Genomic DNA, 11,906 nt, shown 5'->3' on the forward strand with positions numbered 1-11,906 from the left:
AACTATGGTTTCAAATGATTTGGGAAGCAAGGCTGAGAAGTTACTGTGAAGAAAATATATCTAGCACAGGGTCTTACGCATAAATAGTTGTTTCACTTTTCACAAGTTTCTGGAATGGCGTAGGGCAAGAATAAGTCAAGGACTGGGTCAGTATGAGATGGAAGGTTTTATTAGACTAGGAGATTTGTGGGAGGTATGAGCGCTGGGCCAAGGTGGCACGGGCCATGCTCAAGGCACCCTCTCGGGTGCGGTGACCGCCAATGAAGCCGCTTGCATGGACGAAGATGCAGCCAGGGATCCCACTGACCTGGTCCAGGGCCTCGTCCCGAAGACCCCGCCATGGCTCTGGCAGGGGCAGCCTATAAGTGGGCAGAAAGAGGGAGTACAGCAGGGGTCAGAGTTGGCAGCCTTCTCTTAACAAGGCTGAGACAAGCCTGAAGGTCTGCAGAGTGGTTCCCTAGGGCCTCACCGGCTTTGGAATGAGTGGGGCTCCTTGGGCACACACTGTATTCGCCACTGTCCAGCCTGGTCAGTGTAGATAACAAAGAAGATGGCCACTGGAGGGGACAGCCCAGATTCCAGGTGGTAGAGATGCTCCTTCCAGGGACATGCACCTTTCACCAGTTCCACAATCTCCCCACTTGGGTCCACCTGAAAGAGGGAGAGCATAGCTAGAAGGTTTAAGGTAGGCTGGGCACGGTGATCATGTTTGTAGTCACAACATTTTGGGAGGCTGAGGTGGGAGGATCAGTTGAGCCCAGGAATTTGAGACTAGCCTAGGCAACAAAGTAAGACCCTGTCTCTACAAAAAATACAAAAATTAGCTGGGTGAGGTGGTGTGTGCCTGTAGTCCCAGCTACTCAGGAGGCTGAGGTGGGAGGACTGCTTGAGCCCAAGAGGTTGAGGTTGTCTGCCACTGCACTCCAGGGTTTAGGGTAGAAGAAGCAGGAGTTCCTGTTGATCGGCAGTCAGTAATCCTCAAGCCATAATGCCTCCTCCAAGGCCTATACCTGGAACCGCTGGGCAAGGGCCTCTTCCACCAAGGCCCGGGCTGGCAGCCAGCTGTGTTGGTAGAAATCTAATCTCTGCAGAAACTCCTCTTGAACCAGATCCATTGCACGCTTGAACCCTGCCTGGGAATGATGAGAATTAGAACCATGATGCTGGCCCAAACTTGGAATTTGCTAGGGCTTAGGAGGAGCAAATGCTCCCATTTTCCCCCCACCCAAGGTTCTTACAGGTCTCCGGGTCTCCTCCCAGGCCACCTTACCTCAGTGTCTTGGTCGGGGTGGTTCCAGGTAGGATTAAGTCGAGCAACTCGTGCACTCAGGGTAGTGGTCAGTGCATATCGAGGCTCCCCCTCTGCCCACTGGGAGATCCCATTGTCCACGGCATCCACCTCCTCCACAAAGTTCTCATACATCTAAGGCAGCAGCAGGGGAAACCTTCTTGAGGCTACCTGCTACTTATGTGAAATCTTACATGATTCAAAGTATGTTCATACACACTCTTTCAGCCCTGTGAGGATCTCTCAACATTAACTGGATGAGAAAAGGGAGAATTGGCAAGTTCAGCAGCTCGCTGAAGCTCAGACAGCTCGTTGTGCTGTGACTGGAATTCAGATCACCTGATTTCTAATCCATGCTCATTCTGCTGCACAAAGCCCAAACCAAAGCCAACACGTGTAGGGAGGGGACTGCTAACTTTTGAACAAGGAAGGTCTCTAGGTGCTAGAGGCTCTCTGTGGGAGTGGGTCCCTGTGGCTGAAGGCTGGTAAATCTCCAGGTGGGGTGAGTAGGTATTCAGTGACACGGTTAATGAGGTGCAGGAGGGGCTCTGGTTGAGAACACAAGTCAAGTGGGAGAAAATGAGTGAGACTAGACACCAAAAGCTGGTTGCTGGGTTAGGGTTCCAGGGAAGCCCATAATGTGCCTCATGACATCAGCAGTTGTCTCCTGGGTCTGAATAAATGGTAGGATAATGCCTCAAGAGTCTCGGGGCAGAAACTTTATGCAAAATTACCCTACAAAATAGGCCTCCGTAACAGTACACCTGTGGTATGTAGAAAAGTGCTACTCTCAGAGCACTGAGAAAGTAACTCCTATGCCCAGCTCTTCTTGGTTTGGACCCCAACCTGATGCTCAGTTAAAACATGGGTTTAGGCTGAGGTGGGAGGATCACTTGAGCCCAGGAGTTTGAGTCCAGCCTGGGCAGCATAGCAAGACCCTCTCTACAAAAAAATTAAGATATATAATTAGCCAGGCATGGTGGCATGCACCTGTAGTCTCAGCTACTTGGGGGGCTGAGGTGGGAAGACTGCTTGAGCCCAGGAGTTCAAAGCAGCAGCAAGCCATGATGGCACCACTGGACTCCAACCTGGGCAACAGTCTCTCAAAAAAAAAATACGGGTTAAATTTAGTCAATTGTTGCTGGGATTAGTGGCTCATGCCTGTAATCCCAGCACTTTGGGAGGCCAAGGTGGGTGCGTTACTTGAGGTCAGGAGTTTGAGACCAGCCTGGCTAACACGGTGAAACCCCGTTTCTACTAAAAATAAAAAATTAGCCAGGTGTGGTGGCAGGCGCCTGTAATCTCACCTACTTGGGAGGCTGAGGCAGGAGAATCGCTTGAACCCAGGAGGCGGAGGTAGCAGCGAGCTGAGATCGTGCCACTGCACTCCAGCCTGGATGACAGAGCAAGACCCTGTCTCAAAAAAACAAAAAAAACAACAACAAAAATTTAGTCAGTTGTTTAGAAACCCTTCAGCAGTGGAAGGGAAAACTGACCCAGGCAGTCTAAAATCTTGATATTCCAAAAACTCTATAGTTACAGAGGGCAGAAAATGGGCAAGCTAAAACTGAGAACTGATGGGCCGGGCGCAGTGGCTCACACCTGTAATCCCAGCACTTTGGGAGGCTGAGGTGGGCAGATCACGAGGTCAGGAGATCAAGACCATCCTGGCTAACACGGTGAAATCCCACCTCTACTAAAAATACAAAAAATTAGCTGGGCGTGGTGGTGGGCGCCTGTAGTCCCAGCTACTCCGGAGGCTGAGGCAGGAGAATGGCGTGAACCCGGGAGGCGGAGCTTGCAGTGAGCCAAGATTGTGCCACTGCACTCCAGCCTGGGCGACAGAGCAAGACTCCGTCTCAAAAAAAAAACAACAAAAAAACTGAGAACTGAATTCAACAGCCTACCTGCAAGAAATACAGCTGACTGAACCTGGGCTTTGACTTGTAAACAAGTAAGTGTCCTCAGTACTGTGCGACCTGACTTGCATGCCAGGGCCACTAGCCATATTCCTTCCCTAAGAGCAGGAAGCTGCTTGCAGGGGACACTGGTGGAATCCAAAGACAGTTTCATAATAAAACTCTTCTCAGCTGAGCTTCCCAATTTATGTGCCACTAGTGAACTACAGTGGTGCCTAACATACACTCCCCTCAACCTTCAGGGCAGCCAGAACCTCTGAGCCATCTGCTTCCACACATAAGCAGCCTCCCCTCTGTTTACCCAAAGGTGCTGAGCAATTGCTGTTTGTGTGTGTCAATAAAAAGACAGGGCCATGCTGCTTTATGGTTTTCAAAGCCCTTCCCCATATATTACAGCATCCACTTCTCACAACCACCCCAGGATGTAGACAGGGGAGGTATCACCATTCCCTTGTGAGATGAGCCTGACTGAGGGAGAGGATGAGTGTTGGGCCTGCTATAGGCCAGGAACCCTGACCCGAGGCCCAGTGCTGAGTGCTGTGTGAGCACTGCTCCCAGGCGGCCTGCTGGAAATGCATGTGGGGGGCATCTCTGTCCTCAGGTCCCCACCTTGTCATAGAGGGTGCCCACCATGCTGTCCTCTTCACTAGTGCCCAGCAACTGGGCCAGCAGCTTGTGCCCGAAGTGCAGATAGATGAGTCCCGCACTGCTCAGCTTGGTCTGCCACGGCTTCCCAGGGGACAGGGAGCTCATGGTCTCTGTGAAAGACCTGAGGAGCATAGGGAGGTGGGGCTGAGGTGAGGGACCTTGGCTAGAGTCTCCATGCATTCATTCAATGGTTAACTCAATGCTTCCTATCTGCCACATTTTATGTTTTATTAGACATTAAGCATAAAAAACCAAGACACTGTCCTCGCTTTCAGATTCATCTGCCAGAGGCCGACAAACACCACCCCCTGAGTACTCTCACTAGACGAGACAAGGGAAAGGAAGGAAGGGATGAGGAGAGGGTTCAGAGGAGAGCCTTCAGGTCAGTTCTGAAAGATGAATTAGTGGGTGTCCACCAGATAGACAAGGGGTGAAAGAGAAAAAGCATTCCAAGCAGAGAGAACAACATGAATGATGGCTGAGAAACAAGTGTCTTGATGGAACTTCAGCAAAGGCAGCTCAGGTGTGAGAAGTGAATGGCAAAAGAAAAAGCTGGAAGGGCAGGCAGGGCCAGACCATCGGACTTTATCTGTGGGTAATCGAAGTCACTGGGGGATTTTAAGCAAGCAGGTGCATGTTACAGCATTGCACCAGCCAGCATGGAGAACAGATGCAAGGAGATTACCTGTAATGGTTCAGGTGAATAAAGAAGGCAAGAATTTGAACAGCAGTGGGGCAGAAAATAGAGAAAAGATATAACAGATGTTAGGGAAGCAGAAACTACAGCCATGATTTCTAAATACCAGTCCATCTCAGAATTACCTAGGGAGCTCCATTTGTTAACTGACTTTTATTATTAAATATTGAGTAAATACAGGCTGGGCTCAGTGGCTCACACCTCTAATCCCAACACTTTGGGAGGCCAAGGCGTGATCACTTGAGGTCAGTAGTTTGAGACCAGCCTGGCCAACATGCTGAAACTCTGTTTCTACTAAGAATGCAAAAATTAGCCGGACATGGTGGCACACGCCTGTAGTCCCAGCTTCTTGGGAAGCTGAGGCAGGAGAATTACTTGAATCTGGGAGGTGGAGGTTGAAGTGAGCTGAGTGCCACTGCACTCCAGCCTGGGCAACAACAGCGAAACTCCATCTCAAAAAAAGTAAAAATAAAAAAAATGAGGCTGGGCATGGTGGCTCACACCTGTAATCCTAGCACTTTGGGAGACTGAGGCGGGTGGATCACCTGAGGTTAGGAGTTCAAGACCAGACTGGCCAACATAGTGAAACACTGTCTCTCCTAAAAATACAAAAATTAGCTGGGCGTGGTGGCAGGCGCCTGTAGTCTCAGCTACTTGGGAGGCTGAGGCAGGAGAATCACTTGAACCCAGCAGACGGAGGTTGCAGTGAGCTGAGATCACATCACTGCACTCCAGCCTGGGTGACAGATGAGACTCCATCTTAAAAACAATTTGATAAAAGGAAGTGGTCAATAATGCCAAGTGCTAAAGAGATCAGTTGAGACCCTTTACCAGCTCCCTGGTTTGGTGCTGAGGTAACTGGTGCCCTTCTGCCGAGCAGTTCCAGAGAAGACACTGGGAGAGTGGGCTTGAGGGGAATGAACTGGAAAGGAACAGGTGAAGCCACGGTCAGCTGTTTTTTGAAGGGTGGCTGAGAAGCAAGGGTGAGAGCTTAGGCTGTAAATATTGGGAGGGTTTCTTCCTGACATCATTTATAATATGTATGCTAAAAAAAGAAAAAAGGAGAGAGACTTAAAACATCATAATCCCTCTCTCCAAGATAATTACTTCTCGTGGTGTGGTATAATTGAGGGAGGGTTTTGTTTTTATACCTTTGTTTCTTTTCAAGATGGAAGATACTTGAGAAGGGTTTTAGGCTGTAGGGAAGGAGAGGCAGAGACACTAGTGGAACTGTGACATGAAATCCCAGAGGATAGGCCGACAGTGGCTCACACCTGTAATCCCAGCACTTTGGGAGGCCAAGGCGGGGCAGATCACAAGGCCAGAAGTTCGAGACCACTCTGGCCAATATGGTGAAACCCGTCTCTACTAAAAATACAAAAATTAGCCGGGTGTGGTGGTGGGTGCCTGTAGTCCCAGCTACTCGGGAGGCTGAGACAGGAGAATCGCTTGAACCTGGGAGACAGAGGTTGCAGTGAGCCGAGATCGTGCCACTACACTCCAGCTTGGGCGACAGAGGGAGACTCCATCTCAAAAAAAAAAAAAAAAAAAAAAAAAAAGAAAAAAGAACCCCAGAGAAGAAAGTAATAGACTGGAAACAGGATAGAGGATTAACCTCCAATAGAAGGGAAGAAATTTCCCTTAGTTGGTAGGAGGGAGCTGAGGATGTTTGAGGTGGGAGACTGAGGAAATGCTCAACTTCTTTTGAAAAGAGGCAGGGACACTCAGTTTGATGCGGTAGAGGCTTGAGGGAGAAGAAAAGGATTGGAATGGGCTACCCTTGAGCAAGAAGGATTTCCCTTTGGAAGGGTGTAAATGAAGTAGAAAACTTCACACATCTGAACTGTCACCAACTGCCACAATCATGTGGGCCCAGCAGTTAGGTGCAGCAGCAAGGGCACCAGAATGGATTAATCACAGATGGGTTTATTTAGTTGGGGTGATGAAGTTGCTGATGGAAAAAAAGCCTTGGCTAAGGAAGGAGATGAGATAAGGGGCCTGAGGGACTCCCTGGGAACCAAAGGAGGTCCCAGGCCAGGGAGATGGGTGAAGAACAGGCAGGGCCGGAAGGATGGTGTAGTCCTAGTGGGAGTTTGATTTCAGTGATGAAGCAGTTCTTTTCGCTGACGCGGACTACGGCAGTGGATGGCTGAATTGGAGCACAGAGGAAAGCTGAGGTCAAGGAAGTTAAATAAATGGTATCTGAGAACCTACCTCTGGTGATGGTCATATCGGTGTCTCCGAGGGTCGTACTCGCCCCCCACGTCCACCACGATGTCACAGGAAGCGAGTTTTTCGGGATCCCGGGTCCGCACAATCTCTGCATCCTGCGAGGTACACAGGGGTGAAGGGGCTGCCGGGTGTCGCCGGGTAAGGGATTAATGCTGGACTTCAGGGAGGCAGGAAGGGTAGGAAGGGTGCTTGGGCTGCCGGGCGCTATCGGAGTGACCCTGTTGGCGGAATGCCATCCACCCCGGAGGCATGCATGCACGCAGTCCCAGGGTCACTTTTCGCGGACCGTACCCGGTACTCCGGCAGGAGGCGAAGCAGTGCGCATGCCAGTGCCTCGTCGCAGTGGAAGGTGCCATTGTGCGTCCCGATTCGGGGCGGTGCCATGAGTTTGCTGCGGGATCGTTTTGGGGGCGGGACGGACTCTGGACCGAGCATGCGGTGCCGGGTATAGAGGGGTGGCGGCGGCAGCAGCAGCGTTAAGAGGCCGCGCAGGAAGCGGTGTCCCATAAGCAGCTCCCTGCAGGGAAGCAGGAGCGCCGACCCGGAAGAGGAAGCGCCAGCGCAGCCCCACTTCCGCTTGCCAACCGTTCCCTTGGTAACCAGCTCCGCAGCGTGAGCAGCAGCACACTCCCAGCCTAAGATTTCTTCCAGCTGGTCAAAGGGCCCTGCGGTGGAGCCTCCAAGAGGCGCATCGCATCACCCCTGCGCATCAGGCTCTGAGACGGGGCCCACACTCTCGACCACACCCCCATCTCATCACCAGTCCCTTGCTTAATCCAAGAAAAGACCAACATTCTGCCCAGCTGGCACATTTATTGGCATTAAAACACAAGACCCTTCCCATCACCAGGAAGCCACGCCCAAAGGGTGTCCCTCTGCCCCATTTCTGCAAAAACTCTCAGGCCTTAGCAGTAGCCTGAGCTGCCCCCAGGGCTGTGAGCTGCTGAATCTTCTGACTCATCATTTCCATGACGGCTGTGGAAAAAAATAAGAGTCAAAGGTTAGAAGCAAAAAGGAGAACCTAGAGTTAAGGAGAAGTGACAGGCAAGTTTAAGGACAGGCGACCGACTAACTACAGTTTGTTAATAACCTTTTTTTTTTTTTGAGACAGAATCTTGCTCTTGTCACCGAGGCTGGAGTGCAGTGGCACGATCTTGGCTCACTGCAACCTCCGTCTCCCAGGTTCAAGCGATTCTCCTGCCTCATCCTCCCGAACAGCTGGGATTACAGGCATGCACCACCATGCCCGGGCTAACTTTGTATTTTTAGTAGAGATGGGGTTTCACCATGGTGGCCAGGCTGGTCTTGAACTCCTAACCTCAGGTGATCCACCTGCCTTGGCCTCCCAAAGTGCTGGGATTACAGGCGTCAGCCACTGCGCCTGGCATTGTTAATAAAACTTTAACTCAGTGATCCACTGCGGGGTCACTAACACAAATTTAGGGTCTACAATGCATCAGTCAATATGCTAACACAGCTGGGTGTGGTGAGAATGAGACTCTTCTCGGAAAAAAAAAACCTGCTAACCAAAGATAGAAAAACGAACACAATATGGTATTAAATGAGTCTGACATAATCAGAAAACTATGATGGTGAAAGATTTTTACCTTTGGAACACTGGTTCTGAATCCTGATTATAACAGAGGGGAGCTTTTTTAAAAAAAACAGACCTTGGTACAACTTCCCCTCCTTTGACTTCCAAGTTGATTTAGTCAATCTGGAATGGGCCCAAGCTTTCTTTTTAAACTTCCTGAGTGATTCTCATGTGCAGTCGGGGTTATAATTGCTGGTATTTAGTTCGTTTGGATCATGATTCCTTCCTGTGTGTTCATCTCATTCCCCCATTCCATCGTCATTAAATAGGAGCTCCACCAAAGCACAAACATGATTTCCTTCCTCTAAATTTCTCAAACGCTCAACCCAGGAATCTACAGATAGTGATTATGCAATACACAGATTCTAAAGATGCCAAAGAGAAACTAAGACATAGTTTTACTCCAGCAAAGGGGACACCCCCGTGGTTCACACTGCAATCCATGTTCTTTATTATGGAGATAGGGTCAAGAGGTGCCCCAGAAAAAACTTACCCTGTTTCATGGCGTGCTTCTCCTGAAGAGCTGGTTGGATTTTCTCCATCTGCTTGGTTAGAAAATCTATCTTCCTCTTGAAGAAGTCCTTGGCATCCTCAGCTGTCTACAAGATCAGAGGTGAATAAGGGGCTAAAAGGAGACTCCCTCTGGCCATGCTGCACTCTAGAGCTTCCCCTGAATTTCCCTTCCCTGTTCAGAGGGGCATCCACATGCTCTCACTCACCTTCTCTACATAGTACCCAGTTCCCACATCGATGAGCACGTGTTCCACATCATGCAGCTTCCCAGGGACATACATCTGAGAAGCAAGAATTAAGGGAAAAACTAGCCAGCCCAGCATGAGCCATGATTCCGCCAGCCAGCCTGCTTGGCGTCCAAAGACCCTCCTTTTCCAAAAAGCTACAAGGCATAAGGACTGAATAATCTGGAGGCCTTAGAACAATACCTATAACTCCAAATGGAAAGAAGACAGAGAAGTTGGTTCTTTAAGGAGAAAATGATGTATGCTGGAACACCCTCTTGTCCTGCCTCATCCCATCTCTCACTCTCTAAGCAGTTCTTGCAATTCTTCCCATTAGCCCCTCCAGAAAGACTAATGTTTTCCTACTGTTGTAGAGTACTACAAGTAAAAAGCCAGCCTCATTTCCCTTAATGCCCTCAATCATGAAGTAGCTAATTCCTGACAAAGTCAATGTTTTGTTTGTTTTTTGCTTTGTGAGATAGAGTCTTGCTCTATCGCCCAGGTTGGAGTGCAATTGCCCGCTATCGGCTCACTGCAACCTCTGCCTCCCGGGTTAAAGCAATTCTCCTGTCTCAGTCGCCGGAGTAGCTGGGATTACAAGCATGTGCCACCACGCCTGGCTAATTTTTGTATATTTAGTAGAGACGGGGTTTCACCATGTTGGCCAGACCGATCTCTAACTCCTGACCTCAGGTGATCTGCCAGCCTTGGCCTCCCAAAGTGCTGGGATTACAGGCGTGAACCACTGTGCCTGGCTAATTTTTTTTTTTTTTAAACCATTCCCTACTACACACTACTATTCCTGTGTTCCTTTTAGCCTGTCAGTTCTGAGACTACAGATTAAAGATGCCCTACTGCCATAACTTGCTCATTCAAATAAAACACTGAACAAGTGAACACAATCCAGGTTTCTTAGTGACAGTTTAGAAATGAGCCACAATTAAGCTGAAGTTGAAGATTAATTAACAGAGCCAAGCTCCCTGTTTCTATATCCTCCTATTTTTGTCTATTGCCTGTATCTTCTAAGATATTAGCAAAGTGTAAACCACCAGCTTTATCTCCATATTAATGTTCTCAAACAGCAAAGGGAAATATTACATCTCAACTATACATACTCCTTGGTGTTCACAAGACATTAGCTGGATGTTGGTGTGAAGTCAGATAAAAGAGCTACAAAGTGTGTAATAAGAGTATTCTTGGCCGGGGGCAGTGGCTCACGCCTGTAATGTAATCCTAGCACTTTGAGAGGCCGAGGCAGGCGGATCACGAGGTCAGGAGTTCGAGACTAGCCTGGCCAATATGGTGAAACCCCCAACTCTACTATTAATACAAAAATTAGCCGGTCGTGGTGGCGCGTACCTAAAGTCCCAGCTACTCGGGAGACTGAGACAGAAGAATCTCTTGAACTCGGGAGGCGGAGGTTGCAGTAAACCAAGATCTCACCATTGCGCTCCAGCCTGGGCGACAGAGCGAAATTCCGTCTCAAAAAAGAAAGAAAGAAAAAAGGGTATCCTCAAAATCATTGTGAGGAGAGGGTAATCTGAAGTAATCAAAACAATCCCCCTCCCCGCTTTTTGGGGGAGTGAAGGAGAAAGGGAGAAGGCAGCAGGTAGCCGTTCCTGTGGAAAGGATACAGAACTCGTCAGTGGGACGAGTAATTCTTTCCCTGTGAAAGCAATGAAGACAAACACCTGGGGAAGGTTAGCGGCTCCAACGTAAGACGTTAAAGAGAGTTCCAACAGGGCACAGCACCCACAGACAGTGTGAAAAGAACGGAAACAGGGGCAATAGGAGCAGAGGAATGTCCTGTACATTTCAATTCTAGGCAGGCAACATGCAAAGGGTTCATGAAGCGGTATACGATACGTAATGGATTTTCTCGTTTCAGATAAGAAAAACTGGGTTAGGAGGTGGGACGAGAGAAGCAGGTTCGCCACTTTAGGTTACCCTCACCCGCCTACCCCATACCCTCGTTGCTCTTGTTCAGCACGTTCAGACAGTCCTTGGCTTCCACATACTTAGTCTGTACCACTTTGAGCTGAGCAATGGACGTGGACAAGAACTCCACTTCCTACAGAGGACCGGGATAGCGGGTCAATGAGAGGGCTAAGGGGAGAAAGGAGCGCGGCCGGGGAGGGGGCGGGTCCTGGGACCGGATAGAGGTTTCGCCTGGGAAAGGTAGGCTGCCAACTTGGAACCGGGCGCGAGAAGTACGCGTGGGCAAGGGGGATGTAGAGCAGGAAAGAGGTGCCTCTGGGGCCCGTCCCCACCTGGTCCAGCTGGTTCTTGAGCATTTCTAGCTGCGGCAGATTCAGCTCCGTGATGTTAATAGACTGCGCCATGTTGGGAAGGACGACTTAACGAAGAGGAAGTCTCTCGGCGAGCAACGCTCTAGCCGTCCTCTGCGCGTCTCGGTGGCGCCGGGAGGCCTCGCTGCGCCAGACAGCTCTATGATCCTCCGTCCCGGAAGGGAAGGAGGGGCTTGAGCCTCTCAGAGACTGTTCTGTGAGTTCATTTCATAAAATGACTTAAGCCTAGTACTGTAAAGTAGCAGCAAACAGGACTCCTGCCTACAAGGAACTGCAAAATCTTAAAGTTCTCACGACACAACCACGATATTACAAAGTAGTGTATGCTACTCCACGTGGGTGGTATAAGCTACTGGAAAGCAGGCTGGATTGCCATGGTGACGGCTAGGGGGCCTGGCCCTGCTCCTCTCCACCCCGCTTGCTATTGCTGCCTGCTGGTACCCCGCCAGGCCCGATTTCAAATGTTCCTCCCAGCACGGCAT

The 11,906-nt window shown here is 49.8% G+C and overlaps 2 protein-coding genes across 3 annotated transcripts; both read right to left on the reverse strand.

Annotated features, from left to right (window-relative positions):
* Positions 1 to 147: 147 nt before the first annotated feature.
* On the reverse strand, positions 148 to 7,413 carry MYG1 (MYG1 exonuclease). The gene is made up of 7 exons (XM_522402.7): positions 7,076 to 7,413; positions 6,767 to 6,879; positions 3,817 to 3,976; positions 1,271 to 1,423; positions 1,011 to 1,133; positions 470 to 651; positions 148 to 359 (listed from the first exon to the last, which is right to left on the reverse strand). Exons 1-7 carry the CDS (start codon positions 7,289 to 7,291, stop codon positions 176 to 178), a joined length of 1,131 nt encoding a protein of 376 aa, XP_522402.4. The 5' UTR covers positions 7,292 to 7,413; the 3' UTR covers positions 148 to 175.
* A 164-nt stretch (positions 7,414 to 7,577) lies between these two features.
* Positions 7,578 to 11,532, reverse strand: PFDN5 (prefoldin subunit 5). 2 transcript variants are annotated; one of them, XM_509097.6, is made up of 6 exons: positions 11,386 to 11,532; positions 11,084 to 11,186; positions 10,750 to 10,781; positions 9,098 to 9,172; positions 8,872 to 8,977; positions 7,578 to 7,759 (listed from the first exon to the last, which is right to left on the reverse strand). In XM_509097.6, the coding sequence occupies exons 1-6, from the start codon at positions 11,455 to 11,457 to the stop codon at positions 7,683 to 7,685; spliced, it is 465 nt and encodes a 154-aa protein (XP_509097.2). In that variant the 5' UTR covers positions 11,458 to 11,532; the 3' UTR covers positions 7,578 to 7,682. The 2 variants fall into 2 exon arrangements, with proteins under 2 accessions (XP_509097.2, XP_003952230.1); XM_003952181.3 differs by lacking the exons at positions 10,750 to 10,781; positions 11,084 to 11,186 and having other exon boundaries at positions 11,386 to 11,516.
* Between the last annotated feature and the right edge of the window lie 374 nt (positions 11,533 to 11,906).

The sequence above is a fragment of the Pan troglodytes genome, chromosome 10 (assembly GCF_028858775.2).
Source record: "Pan troglodytes isolate AG18354 chromosome 10, NHGRI_mPanTro3-v2.0_pri, whole genome shotgun sequence".
In the NCBI taxonomy this organism is placed as follows: domain Eukaryota; kingdom Metazoa; phylum Chordata; class Mammalia; order Primates; family Hominidae; genus Pan; species Pan troglodytes.